The sequence below is a fragment of the Nilaparvata lugens genome, chromosome 4 (genome assembly GCF_014356525.2).
Source record: "Nilaparvata lugens isolate BPH chromosome 4, ASM1435652v1, whole genome shotgun sequence".
NCBI lineage: Eukaryota > Metazoa > Arthropoda > Insecta > Hemiptera > Delphacidae > Nilaparvata > Nilaparvata lugens.
This window is the reverse complement of record NC_052507.1, coordinates 21,352,137-21,367,393: the sequence shown is the minus strand read 5'-3', so window position 1 is coordinate 21,367,393 and position 15,257 is coordinate 21,352,137. Positions and strand designations below refer to the sequence as shown.

Below are 15,257 nucleotides of genomic sequence, written 5' to 3'. Positions count from 1 at the left end.
CATGTTGGACTATCAAATATCTGATCAAAGATTTGATCAACTACGCCATAAAAATTCATTGCAGTTTAAAGTTAGTAACAAATTAGGATTAAAGATCCGTTTTGTCAATGTTATTTCAAAACCAGCTAACAAATTTTTCGTCATGGAAGGTTTTCTAAAGAGTAGAGAAGTAGTAAAATTAAAGTAGCAAACTTCTGTACATGTAAAAGTTTACTCCTTCATTATGATTTATACTTTAAAAAGTCGGTTTGAAATGGAAAATGTACGATTTTTTTAATGCGAGCAGTTGAAGTAAGATAAATTCCATAAAAGCAGAAATCAACTTACTTATCAACTGATCAAGATAAACTAAATCTAAAATGTATATTTTCTTCTTTTTTTCTCGTAATTTCTCTTCCCATCTCATATTTCAGATTCAATCATGTAGGTAAGTTACATTCTGAAAATTGTGTGCTTATACTTCCCCCAATACCCTGAATAATTGATTATCCAAATTATCTTGGGAACATGGTAGTTTTTGGAATTTATTGATACTGTAGGAGAAGCTAGGTCTCTGTAAACTATGAATGAGGAATGATTTAATAATTTTGCAAAATGACTCACCATGTTTTCCATGAATTAGTGACATGCCGCTCGAAAAGGAATGAGATGACTTCGAATGTGAATGTGACGCCCATTGTCAAGAACAGTCTCACGTACAGCATACATCTGAAATAAGTGATAATCATTATTCAAAGATCCAACATTGTCTTCAAAAGAATTCAAAATTTAGAGCAATGTGACAATTCTAACAATCTTTTCATTTTTATTTGATTTTTCACTTACACTTGAAAAGCAGAATCTGTTTTCCTACAAACTTCAAATAAAATTGAGGTGTATTTTAGTTATTCTAAGAGAGCCTTTTGTAACAAATCTCTTTGTTAGTCAAAATATACAGTACTTCTTGTACTTGTACATTTGTGTCATGTACACATTGTACTATGTAAATGTTAAGTAAACATTTGTGTTTTGTAAGTTTTGTGATACAAGCAAAATAGGGAGACATTTTAATTTTAAAAAAAACTGATTTTAAATTCTTGGCTGAGACACCACCCTATTTAATTAAATAATTATTATTCATATTTTCAAGTTGAAAGTTCATTCTCTAAAGTCATTATCATTGACTAATCCATACATATATCGTCCAATGGTGACATCACCATTATCTTGAGGCATCTTTCAATATTCATGGTTAAACAGTTAAAATTTTCTCTAGTTTCACCAAAGATAAATTTTTAAATGTTCTTCTTACTTGTATTTCATCTTCTTCAGTTTGGAATCAGACATTGCTGGCTCAGCCTTGTTTGCTCTCCAAAGATGGAACATTGTAGAAATGAAATAGAATAGGTTGGCAACGAGTAGTATAGATATCGGCCCATAGAAGAAAACCCATAGCTCGTAATCACCTAAAAAATGAGAAACCAATGAGATTAACATTCTTACTCTTAAAAACTAAAGTAAAGTGTTCAAATAAGGATAAATATCACGCCTTAACATGAAGAGGAAAGTGTTATTCAGTGTACAGTTCAAAATAACTTACAAATTTTTCACAATATACGTTTTTGATCGCTGATTGTTTTGGAAACGTGTAGGCCTATATGACTTTTATATTTTTGACTAGTTGGCCACATTCCTATATTTGAATTATGTTGGCATCGACATCTTAGTCCTTAGTTCTTAATCCAGCTTCCTTATTCAGAAATTTCAGCTACCGCTTGATTTTGTAAAGAAGCCAATGGTGTTACAGTATTTTGTAAAATGCTTTAACTGTTGCTAATGAAGAATATTTTATGAAAATTTACATTTCTGAAAGGTCATTTTATCTTGAAATCTAAGGTATTCCAGGCTCTTTTAAAACATTTTCATCAATAAATAGATTGAGTTTAGTATTCAATTACATGAATAATGTAAATTATATTTTTTTAAATCACTTACGGTGGAACCAGCACTTGGTCAATCCAATTTGTGGTTTAATGTCGGCATCAAAGACATACTCGAAGCCAATAACTGCTAGTAGGAATAATAATGGCACACCCCATCCAAATAATGAGTAGTAGAAGAATAGTGTTTGGTCGCTCAATTTTCTGTTCACCAACCTGTTTACCAACCAAAACAACAAACATGCTTTGAAATGTCAATAATTGATTGCTAATACCTATTATGAATATGAGAAAAGTGGTCCATGCACTAAAAGATTGTAAAATCTTATAAATCAGTAATTTTACCAACATTCTTCAAATCTCTGATCGGATTGTCATTAAATCTATTAGATGTACTAGTCGTACCAATAATATTATAGTTCTGCAATTTTTATTAATGATAGATTATCCTACAGCAATTATATAACCATGGTTATATAGTTACTGTAGATTATCCTAGCCAGCTTATTTAGCTAGAATATCCTTTGCGTCTTTGTGTCATACCAGTTTGCAAAACCAACTGTTGAACGTGAAGAATAATAATGAACACACTAATATTTATCTTATATTAATATTATTTTCATAGATTCTGTACTATGTGTAGCTCTTAGCACTACTGGTTTGGTTCTTATTAATGTTTCGTTTTTTACTTAGTAATGATGAGCATATGGAATTAAATGATTCAAGAAAAAACTTATCTGTGTGAAATAATCACATTCATTCCAAAAATATTTACAAAATTACAACTATCATTCTAGAAATAGAAGCAGTTGATAAATTCAGTAACGCCTTACTAATGTTTCAATCATTATGTGTAAGGAGATTATTTAAAATGTTATAAAATCCACCTCTTTTCACAATCTCTGATTTTTAGTTAGATATGATGTAATTTTAAATGTGAGCTACATCCAAATTGGAATGTATAATTTATTATTTAAGATCTACTTACACAGCAGACTGCCAAATGTTGAAGCATGAAATGTTCAGCCATGTGAATGTTGCTAACAACCAGAAGAATATCGTCAGTGCTGAAACAGACATAAATCAATAATATTATTACAGATAAGTTTTGAAAATGGATCATTCAGTTCACAATTCATATCTCCAAATTAAATAAATATTAGCATTCTTGGTTTTCAGTTGATTCTGTTTGTCATTTCTTTGATACAATGAAAAAAGGTTGATTGTATTTTATTGAAATGGTAATGAGAGAAATTTCTCACTTACCGTATATTATTGTAAGTAAAATCCAATTATTATTGCTTTTCCTTATATTTCTGAGCTAGCCACATATTTAGCAGCTTATATAAGCCTTATGTTATTATGGGAATATTCCTGACAGGCGTGTACGCGTTTTGTGAATTTCCTGTTAGAATAATTCGCTAGCAGACTGATCTGTTGAAACTAAACATTGAACGTTGGAATTTTTTTAATTAGAAGTTTTCAAAATCGAATCTATTAGCCTAGAAGAAAAGAAAAGTGTGCTTGTGAATAACATAATTATTGTTGGCTTAATGCAACAATAATAATTGAAAGTAAAAATGGCTGTGTGAAATTTCTCATCATTAATAACATTGGCATTTCTCAACTACTGTTTGTGTCAGCTGGTGTGATTTGTTGGAGTTAGTTTAGCTACAATACCGTATTGCTACTCTGTGATTATTCTAATTCTGTGATTATTTGAAAAATCTTTGGAAAACAAAAATAAAATTCTGGTCCAGTTGACTGGACCAAACGAAAGAACACTGAAGAAATCTAACAATAGCTTTCAAGAGTTTCACTTTTTTGAGTTTCACCGCTTCCAGTAACATTTTGAATTGTTTTTAAAAAAATATATGTTTGAATCCTTTATAAAAACCTCATGTGCAAGTACTAACATTTTTCAGGTTCAGGCTAGTAAATACTATCACTATTCTCCATTTCCTGGTTATAATGTGTTTATTCCGTTTCTTTCATGGTGATATCTTCATTGATCTACTCTATTTTTCAACGGTTTTCTCCACTGTTTTCTAATTCATCGAATCTCTACTCAAATTTTTACCGGTAGAAATTAGTAAAACATCTTTCTACTAATACATCTAAACATAGTTCTCTTCTAATCAAATCCATTAATAAATTTGAATATAATTACAGTATTTTATAATTTTTCTTATCAATTCCATTATTAAATTTGTCTGTGATTCCACTATTTTATAATTTTTATTTATTTATTCAAGTTCTATTTCAATAGAAATTATTCTAATATTATATAAAAATCATATTTGAGTTGGATAAGGTTTTATACTTTATAACAGTTTGCAACCTAAAATTGATGAATTGATATGTTTATTGCGCCTCATTATTACTACTGCTGTCATGGTAATTTTGCTATACTATTGTTTTAATACTATTACTATTGCTTGTTAATACTTTTTTGAATTTGTAGGTTTTTGATTGAATGATCTACCTAGTATTCCCAACTCGATTATTGTTTTTATTTTATTTTTTCCAATCCTGTAAAACAATGGCCTCTTTTACAGACAAATAAAATATTGTCACGCAATAGTGGAATTTAAGTCATCTTTATAAATGTAATAGAGATTTCAGTCCACCTTTGAACTCATTTCGTTCAAGGATCTCATGACATTTTGGGAGTAATTGCAAGCTACATTACATGCCTTGCAGCTGATGCATGATATCTACTGGCAACTCCAGTTCTATTCTACAATCGTGAATCAAATTTTGTATGGAATTGAAGTGAATGGCTCATTTCCGCAATGGCGTCCATCATTGTGTGTGTTGACAATTGCAATATTGTTGAGGAGCCGGTGAAAGGTCAGCTGGAGTGGACGCTTTCTCTCCACTTCACAGAACGAGATTAGTCGACAATTTTGACCTTTTGCCTCCTGATACGGGAAAGCTACAGTTACGATCAATCCTTTCGGTCTCATTCTGTTGTTGATTCGTCATTATACCCAATTATTAAAGAGTGATCTGTGCTTCTTTTGATGTTCAGCTTTTCACGGACTCTGAGCATGAGATGTCTATATTGAAACTTTATAGATTTTGCTTCGTATTGTTGTAGTTAACAGACAGAATCTTCTACTAAGGGCGATATCAAACGTTTATAATTGACTTTTTAATGCCAGCTTATCCCATACCTCTTCTTTTGAATTAAACATGTAACATAATATTTTATTTCAATAAAAAGTAATCATATTTGAGTTGCTTATGGTGTTATATAACGGTTTGCAACCTGAAATTCAATATATTGTGATAGAAAACTCATATAGACTCTGTGATTGAACATTTGAAAAACGTCAGATTAATTGAAGTATCAACCCAAATTGAATGGAATAGTAATAAGTTATTCTAACCTCTATCTAATCATGCTCTAAATTATCTTTGAAAAATCATTCATATCGTATATTATAACATTTTGAACGAACATTTATCTGTATTGAAAATGTGAATTATTCATTTTCTATTAAATAATTTTTGGATTTTGTTTTATTGGGCTTTAGTTGAAGATAGAAAGGAAGCTCCATAGAGAATTTGGTGAAAAAATTTGAATAATTATTAGAGAATTTGGTAATCTCGAAGAGTTTTCCCTAATTAATTCACTTTCCTTGTTTCCTTGCACAGAGATACACACAATTTAACTGATGTTTTAGACTGCTCTCTACTTTATGTAATTTTAGTTGGGAATTTTCAGTAGGCGGAATCTACATGGTGTGGAGTTTGCATCTATTTCCCACCACAATATTAAGTTGTTTAGTTTAGTGTTATCTTTGTTGTTTTCAACAAACAGGTTGCCTAATTTATAGAGTTGTTTTATGCATCTAGAGCAGGTGTTCTATGGAATTGATTCCATGTTGTTTTGTTGGAAGTTTCTAGAACATTGCATAGATAACTGTGCTATCTTGCATAATCAATCTGTGCCAGCAGCCATATGGCGACACACATATTTACATCTACAGCTTAGAGCTATTATCTTTATACCAAAAAACATGATAAGATGGTCTTGATTGATAGCAGCATCATTCCACTTAAATACTGTTCCAATATTGAATTTTAATTTATCAGGTAAAAGAGTCTTATATCAGTGTTTATTCTCTAAAATGTATGTCAATTCAATAAACAGATATTGACTGAGTAAAGAACTTTAGTATTCTAAGAATATTCCATTGTTAGTTTTAAAATAGTCTGTTAATGTACACCCTTGAAATAAACGTGATACGCAAGTTAGCAATGGGACGTGTGTGACTGCTGAAATGAGAATTGTTTACTTTAAATAACCAAAAAATGATGTGAATAATGTATAGAAGCAATAGAGCAATTTTGGAAGCAAGTTTCACAAGTCTGCGAGATAGGACCAGAATACGTGATAGGAATAACATCTGTAGCTCTCATTATGCTCTTGCTCATTTAATTTATATTGGAGGACAAGATTTTCCCCAAGTCGTACGAGTACGGTAGGTTCTGAAGAGCTCTCTCCAATTAATCAGTCTTGTTTCCTCTTACTTCAATCGACTTTAAAATCATTCAAAATATACGTTTCCAACTTTTTCAAGCAGCAGCGTACGTTCCGGTTTCTGAGTATAAACCCTATTATTGAGCATGTAATTGTGATTGAATGATGTCATTACTGGCAGAGTTCACAGTTATGTAATTACCTTTCTAGCCAGTAAGCTAAACAAAAAATTGACTCGTGACTATTGATGAAAAGTTCGGTTTCTTACAAAATTTCAAATTACCGAATAAATCGTGACCAAAATTATCGCAATCCTGTTCTTTTCTACTGGTTATTTGAATGATCTACAAGAAATGATACAATTTCATGTACGCCACAGTTCAAACCAGTTTTCCATCTTACACTGACTTTGACTTGATTTACACTCGAAAACTGAAGTCTTCAAGATGTACTCTAACTGTGAGTTACTTGAAAAAATGTCTTAGGGTCTTCAAAATATCTTATTTTGTTCTGTTGATCATTTGAACGATTTACTTTACTGGGATTGGGAAACAGGTACTCTATTCATTTTATTTATGTATTCAAATGGTACATTTCCAAGCACATGGATGCCATATACTTGATATTCAGAGCACAAGGGTGTATGTCCTTATACTTGCCTTTTCAAAAATAAGATTGCATGATAATAAAGATTGGATACAAACAACATCGTAAAGTGGTGGAGATTTGAATTTTCAATTAATGTATTGAAATTAATTTTAAGTTAAACTATTATTACCGGTACCATTTATCATCCCTGAAATCAAAGTAATACCCTATACTTGCCCTCTTAACACGTCATGATAATTAAGATTCGACACAAACAACATTGCAAACTGGTGGAAATTTGAATTTTCCATTCATTAATCTATAGAAAGTTATTTCATCTAAATACAAATTAAACTATTAGTGCCGGTACTATTTGAACCTATATTAAATAGGAATCATCCTTGAAAGTAAAGTTTATATCGAGATAGATGGAAATTCTGCTGTCAATATTTGCAGTAGTGAGTCTTCAGAGTGTTCTATAGCTGCGTACAGACGTGAGCGCCACGAACACGCTCATTTCATTTTTCATTGGCTGATTAGGTCTATATCTGTATTTGTACAGTGACAGTAAGGTACAGATATAATGCACGTAGCATCAGCTGATGTAAAGTGAAATGCGCGTGTTCGTGGTGCTCAAGTCTGTACGCACCTTATAGCATCACTTATTAGGAAGCTCTTTCTATCGATTATTTTATTATAATTATTGCTGAGAATTATTTTTTTATAGATTATTACTAGTAGCATTCTATAAACAATCTAGTAGTGCTATAGAAATGAATGAATAGTAGTTGACTGACCGGAAAGGACACAGGCACTGTCGCCGAGCTCGGTGGTGTAGAGCTGCATGAAGCCGAGCGTGGGGTAGCCGATGCTGATGCTGGCCAACATGCACATGATGCACTTGCCCTGCAGGTCGCGCAGCTGCGGCAGGATGCAGTAGACGACCAGAGTGAGCAGCGCGAAGCAGCTCGACACGATCAGGCAGAACGCCAGCAATGCTATGTTGTTGTCCTCCTCCTTCAGGTAGTCGGGCAGGCAGGTGATCACAGCAGGGCCCACCTTGCCTGTCGTGTTGGTCGTGCCCAGGCAAAATCTGCAAACAACACATTCAAAATGACTCGATATTGTCAAAACTAACAATTTATTATTTGAGGTACTAGTTTGTGGTTGGTCGTGCCACAACGGATAGATCATTCCTTCTGGAAGTTGGAAATTATATCCTGAACAGAAATTAGAACCTGGAAATTAGAGCAAAGGTTTCCTTGTTTTGTGGTCGTGCCCAGGCAGAATCTGCAAACAAATTCAATAAAAATGACTCGATATTGTCAAAACGACCAATTTATTATTTGAGATACTAGGTTTTGGTTAGATTGTGCCACAACTGAAAGATTATTGGGTTCCTTCTGGAAGTTAGAAATTAGAACCTGAAAATTAGAGCAAAGGGTTCCTTCTTCTGTGGTCTTGCTCAGGCAGAGTCTGCAAACAGCACATTCAAATTCAATAAAAACGACTTGATATTGTCAAAACCAATAATTTACTTAACAATTTGAGATTCTAGTTTCGGTTGTTGAACCATTATAAATCTGATCTCTTGTAACCACAACGACTAGTATTCAGCTCTTAACAATATTTAACATTTTCTTGGTGTCAATGCCAAAAATAAAATTTCTTGTGAGTTATTGTAACCACAGTACTGTTTCGTCATTATTATTAGTCAAATAATTTGAGATACCATCAAATTTGTTGTTGTGAGGCTGAGGATGAGAGTGGAGGATTTGTGAAGAAGAGGAATTTGGATTTTAATTTGAATTGAAAATTTAAAGCGAAAATAGGGAAGACCTTAAATTGAACACTGACTTAGACTGTGGATGACTCCCCTCTGTCGGAAGTCGAGAAAGAGGGGTAATAGAAGAAGATGATGATGATGATGATGATGATGATGATGAAGAAGAAGAAGAAGAAGAAAATGAAGAAGATGATGATAGTGATGAAGAAGTGGAAGATGATGAAGATCAAGAGGTAGAGGTAGAAGAGGGGGAGGAAGAGATTAGAAGAAAAAGTAAAAATCTCGAGGAAAATAATGTATAGGAGTGTTTTATATCAACTTTGCTGTCAACATTATTAAGTCGATGAAGAAGCGAGTTGCTGAGATTTGTAAAAATGACCTATGTAAGAAGCTGTATCAAATCTATGACTATGACGGATTGATATTGTTTGATTAGCCACTTCCATTTCCACATTCATTTTTTGTTGAAATTAGATATGAATTAATCTTTGGACGTTGTTACTTGTTTCCTTCTGCGTGGTTTGATAAATAAATAATATTAGCTCTCTCTGAAAACATTGGACCTGATATCCACAAGCTAATGTTATAAATTGTAAAAACTGAAGTAGTATTCTCAACAATTGAGGGAAACTTTTGGCTTTCTATAAGTAATAGCTCTTTTTGAGGACATAAGGTATTCTCTTGTAAATCTCTTCTCTTCTCTTCAAAATATTTCTTGTCTTCTTTATTGAAGACTTCTTCTCTTCTTTCTTGAAGACTTTATCTTCTCTTATGAAGATCTTCTATATTGAATACTTCTCTTCTCACTTGAAGAACTATTCTTTTCTCTTGTCAAGACCTTCATTTGTGTCAGATATTCTCTTGTCAATAGCAAATTGAGAAATAAATATTCAGCAACAATATTGAAGGAACTAATGTAATGTGTTACTGACTCGTGAGAGGCGAGCGGGAACCACCGTCCGATGATGATGTCGCCGCTGGGCAGCTGGTTGAGGGTGTCGTCTGGGTCGATGGTGGGCGACAGGAACCAGACCTCCTGTGAGGTGCAGCTGAGGGTGCGGTTGTGACGCGGGTCGCACGCGAAGTTCGGCCAGTTGAACCACGAGATGTTGTTGTTGCAGCAGTCAAACTCCTCTGCCACCCCCTGCCCCTCACCCTTACTGTGTGACGGCGACATACCTGAAACAACACATCAATTCTACAGTTAGGTTTGAATAGGCGTCAATGAATTATTGGAAATGAAAATACTATCCATGTGCCTGCTACTCCCGTTTAGTAGGGGTGACCACTTTTAGGGCCGGTTTCCGAGCTCGGGATTTAGCTAAGTTCTAGACTTTAAGTTCTAGAGTTGAGAGAACACGTTAGACCCTGGAGTTTATAATTTCGCTTTCTGAGTGAAGGCTTATATGTCCAGGACTTGTATTAGATTCTCGTCTCTTTCCGAGGATTTATCAAAAATCGTTAAGTCCAAAACTTAAAACAGCGTGTTTTGAAAACATCGACTGGGGTAGGGTTTAAATTTAAGTTCTAGACTTAACCGAGCAAACACAATTCAGTTATTGTTTTGGAACAGATGAATAGCCAAATAAATGTCATGGAATACTTGAATTATTTGAATTAGTCCATCTAAATTCATAATTTATAGTTTGCGAGTTTATTTTGGAATAAAGTTCCTCATAATAATTATTATGCGTAAAAAATCAACCTCATTTTACAACTGTGACGTAACCTAAAATTGTTCAAGAAAAATAATACAAGGATTGCCTTGGAATTTTATCTCTCAATGTGAATATTATTAAGCAATGCTATATTCAACATATTATTAATAATAATATAACAATAATAAATTATTATTTCAGTTTTTTTTCAAAACATGCGTTTTCCAACTCAATAGCTAGCATACTAAAATTTTTATTCCAAAATAAATTATAAATAATAGCATAACGTAGAATGAAATGTTTATTTTTCATTCATGTTTCAAAAGGTTAGGTTTTGCTTTGAATTTATAGACCTACACCATACAAAGAAATCGAAACGTTTTTTCACAAAATAATTGTTACAAAATAGTTTGGAGAGCATTTGAATTAAACCGCTGCAATCAGCTGTTTTGCTATAGGACTAATGCCAACAATACAACAGCAAAATATTGCCAATTTCCCTCATGTTTACTGCGTTAAAGTCCTGGACTTGAATTAGTCGAGAGCTTAATAGACCCCGGAGTTTAGAACATAAACCCGTGACTAAGAAGTTGATTTAGACCCGAGAGCTTATTTTAGTCGTGGACTCTGTAAGTCCAGAACTTAGAGATCCCGAGCTCGGAAACTGGCCCTAAGAGTCAAACTCCTCTAAACATCATTTATTAGTTTAAAAATCGCTTGTAGGTAAATCGGAACCAGTGAGTATGGAAAGTAAATAATATTCTATACTCACTGATTGGAACCTACTTGAAGCTGTAGGTGGACTCATGTGGGCATCATCCTCACCAAAAAAATAATAGTATTATTTTTAGATTTATCCCGCATACTCACTGTTCTCGAAATAATGGCTTATCAAACAGAACGCATAATACCTTGCAGCTTGCTGTCTGAAATTTTTTCTGGATATTGATTACATTTCCTAGATCTTCAGAAAGTATTTCAATTCTAATTATTAATTAGATCGCATACAATTGAAATCATTATCCATTGTTTTAAAATCAATATTCATGCATTATTATTATTTTTCGTCACTTTTTTCAATTTACAAAGAGTTATCTGTAATGCATTTGAATTTTTTATCCTCAATGGAATCGTTCATCTAGAAAAATATCATAAATTATTAGAGATCTCTGTATGGGTGTTTTTTCATTCATTCAAAAAGTAATAATTTCTTCCAACATTTATTGTTATATACTCTGCACACCTTGCTTCTAACTCTTGGTTTTCTTTTTTATCTTTTTTATTTTCCCGAAACTCTGAGTTAAAAAAATGGTACACTTCATTGAGGTCATATCAATGAGGAATGAGGTCCATATCATTGAGGTCTATAAATCTGATGGAATCTATTCAGTGTTTCCTGTATGATCCAATATCCTTATTTCAAAAGTTCAAACTAACAGCCAACACTGAACCGAGGCTCTGTTATTGTTCCACGATGTCCATATCTTGTCTTGACAGTCACTATATTATCAAAGTTCCAACAGTAACTGATTTGAGTTACATTGAAACCCCGTTAGGAATCAACCAGAGTTAGAGAAGAAATGAAGAAGGAAGCACTGTGGCTTTGGCTGCGGGTGAAAGTGCGCTTGGTTTCACTTCTCATATGAATACAACACTGTGCTATCACTGTGACTGTCTGTGTGTATTGCATATTGCATTGCACTGATCTTGGTGCAGGACAACGACTCACTCTGCTATCAGTATTTGATGAGGTGCGGGTATCTCTCCGCTCTCCTTCCCTCCACGAACTGGGACAGAGCTTTCTTTGTGAACGCTAACAGACAGTAACAACCGTTTTTCCCATCGCTTAGTACTTTGAATATTCTTTCTGATGTTGATTATGATAGTAATGACTGTCTTGAACATTATAGATGTCTTGAACTAGTCGTAATTTTGTTAGTTGTTATTTTACATGTTCTATAATCATTCAATTTTTATTTCCATAGAAAAGTAAGTTGTAATATTGAATGATGGGAAGTTTAGAATTGAAATTGGTTGCAATGGATTTATAAAAATTATTTTTGATTTATTATGCATTGTTATAAATGTTCAGTTGGAAATTAAGCATATGCCTTGTATTTATGTGACAGTTTACCATGTTCCTGGAACATTGAGGAGCATTATACAGTGAGCCACCCCTGTTGAGTCTCTCCACCAATTACCAAAAAAGCATTGATTGCTAATACGAGTATAATAATAGTAATTAAACCTAGGTACTAGTATCCAGAATTGGATTCAAATTCTATTTCTATTATATCATTATATTCTCTCTGCTATATTCTATTCATAAGTGATTATTAAATAGCTTAATTTTGACTACTCTAGAAACATGAAATAATATTTTTCTGAACATTTTAAAACTATATCTTTTGTATAGGTACATATAATATTGTACATTTTTTGTTGTGTAGGCCATTGTGTTATCTCATACTATTCTTAGTTATTTCCAACTGTGATGGTTACTAATAATTGGTGGAGTAATACCTCAGGGCCCTGCATATTTTACACGTTTTCTTAGCTACTTATTCTGAACTCTATTCCAATAGAATATTGTCTCAATTTTCATCAAAAAACCCAAATAACACGACTCCTTAGACATAATTATGTTAATGTTAATGACTCGAAATGTTTAGTACTCGAAATACTTGCAGTATTTTGTATGTAATGTCACTTTGGTACAATTCATTTTCAACTTGAATCATGGAACCAGTTTCAGATATTCCTGGCAAATTATTAACTAATGATACATCCGCTGAAATAGTGTAGCTTACTAATAATATTAACCTGCTGCATTGTAGCAGTTGTGTTGATTGCTGCCTTCAACTAAATATCCACCGGCGGCCAGTTTACATGCTTCTGTTTACAAATTCAATTATCAAAACATTTGACTCGCTGTTTTGATGATCTTATTTTTGTGAAGGCCATCAATGACACACTTTCTTTCTGTTGGTAGTAGGATTTTGTTGTTTTATGCAGAGTGTCAGCATTGCTTGAATGGGAAGCATCGAGGTTTTTTTATAAGAAATGCTGACAGTTTGAGGTGAATTTTACTATAGCTGGTCTTCATGGTCACCTTGAACATGAAGCTTAACAAATAGAGCCAGCCTGATTTTGCCGGTATTATTCCATGGCTATCAAAAATTATAGCCGAAACGTGTTCTTTGGTGGTACTGCTTTGTATGTTAATTGACTGGAAATTTATTATTATGTAAAATCAGTTTTGAAAATCGCTCTCGGGAAATACCTACAATGTAATGAAATGGTGGATAAAGAAGCCCTCGCTATAAAGCTTCAAACTTTCAAATCTGTTATATCTGAATATTGCATAGATCCGTCTGGGTTTTGATTTTATAATAGTTGTATTAATCTCTAAGATGGCGATTCATTACCTCGTAGAAATCGTTAACAGGAAAAAAATTATCAATTAACTCATTCATAAGATGTGTATTTTCAACTGTATTGAGATTTTAAGATGTATTGTATCATATTATCATATGAACGGTATTTTCCATTTCTCATGTCAAATTCATTAGAAGGGCAAATTTCCATAAAAGTTCAAACCAATTAATTGTTATTGATTAATTAATTTAATAATTGATGTTTGCGTCTTAATTTGGTTCAATTCCTACTAGAAACATCAAAGACGTTGACGTCACATCTCTAATCATACAATAGATAAGTCCCGACTCCCGAGAGGCCTAATTGATGAGAAAAAGAATGTAAACAAACTTTGATCTCTGTGCTCAAGTCCTTTCGCTACCTTATTTGGATCTCATATACATTTTTATATACACAATTGAATTTAAATTTATGTGAATTTGTTCTGATTTGTGAGATGCACGTTATGATGTATTAAGGATTTGAAGTTCCCTTTATCTACTTTTCACTTTGCTCGTCATTCATTCATTTATTTATTAAGGTTCTCATTATTATCAACTTTTTATCTTGCTCCTCATCCATTTATTTTTAAGGTAGAATTAGCATATCACTCTTACTAATTTCTAGAAATCGAGCTACGCTAAAAAGTACAGGGATGGGAATCCACAATAAAACGTTTGACGCATGTATTAGTATTTAATTAATCCATCAAAATAGTTAGAGATGTTTCCAATGTTCGTCGGACATATCCACAAACATAAAAACATTCATAAATCGCTCGCCTTATTGAATATGATTTATTCATCTACAAAGTGTTGAATTATGTCATAGGATATAGACTATTATAATTTTTCCTATAAGTAAGTTGTTTTCAACTCTTTCTTCACTATTTTCCATTGTGTTTTGTATGTGAATGTGGAAATTAATCAATTGTTTCTGGCTGTAAAGAAATTATATTTTTATGTGAGAAAATGTGGTTTTTGTGTAGTTTGCAAAAACTATAAAGTGTAATAAATGAGCAGAAAGCAGTTAGTATTTTGACACATCTACAGCAACATTTTCTATTGATTAGAGAAGAAAAACAGGAAGATGTTGGTTAGCTCACTGAACATCAGTGAAAGTTTTTGTAGGTGACTGAAATGCCAGCACCTATATGTACTATCGCAAATAGCGGAAGGTGATGGACAAAGTTGAAAAGGAAGATAAAGAAATAAGGATGAGGAAAAAAGATGCAATGATCACCAGTATTATCTATTATCATTAACGTCTAGCCTGTCATTAGCACTATTCAAATCCTTTTAAATCACTGAAATGGTGTGAAAAGGAAAAGTCACTTATTTCTCTCGCTGATGCAACACGGATTTACGAATTCACTCTGAAAGTGAAAACCGGAGTTT

At 32.9% G+C, this 15,257-nt stretch overlaps 2 protein-coding genes across 3 annotated transcripts in view; one reads left to right on the top strand and one right to left on the bottom strand.

Moving 5' to 3' along the window:
* Positions 1-15,257, top strand: part of LOC111056539 (RNA helicase aquarius) — a 110,220-nt gene that overhangs the window by 33,332 nt on the left and 61,631 nt on the right. The gene's annotated exons all lie outside the window — the stretch shown is intronic.
* The window catches only part of LOC111052371 (G-protein coupled receptor Mth2), a 38,961-nt gene that overhangs the window by 3,060 nt on the left and 20,644 nt on the right, over positions 1-15,257 (bottom strand). For both annotated transcript variants that reach the window (XM_039426935.1, XM_039426934.1), the window contains exons 2-7: positions 9,718-9,964; positions 7,797-8,092; positions 2,908-2,986; positions 1,975-2,135; positions 1,292-1,445; positions 604-708 (exon numbers count right to left, since the gene is read on the bottom strand). In XM_039426935.1, the coding sequence (XP_039282869.1) occupies positions 604-708; positions 1,292-1,445; positions 1,975-2,135; positions 2,908-2,986; positions 7,797-8,092; positions 9,718-9,964 (1,042 nt within the window). The remainder of the gene's footprint in view (positions 1-603; positions 709-1,291; positions 1,446-1,974; positions 2,136-2,907; positions 2,987-7,796; positions 8,093-9,717; positions 9,965-15,257) is intronic.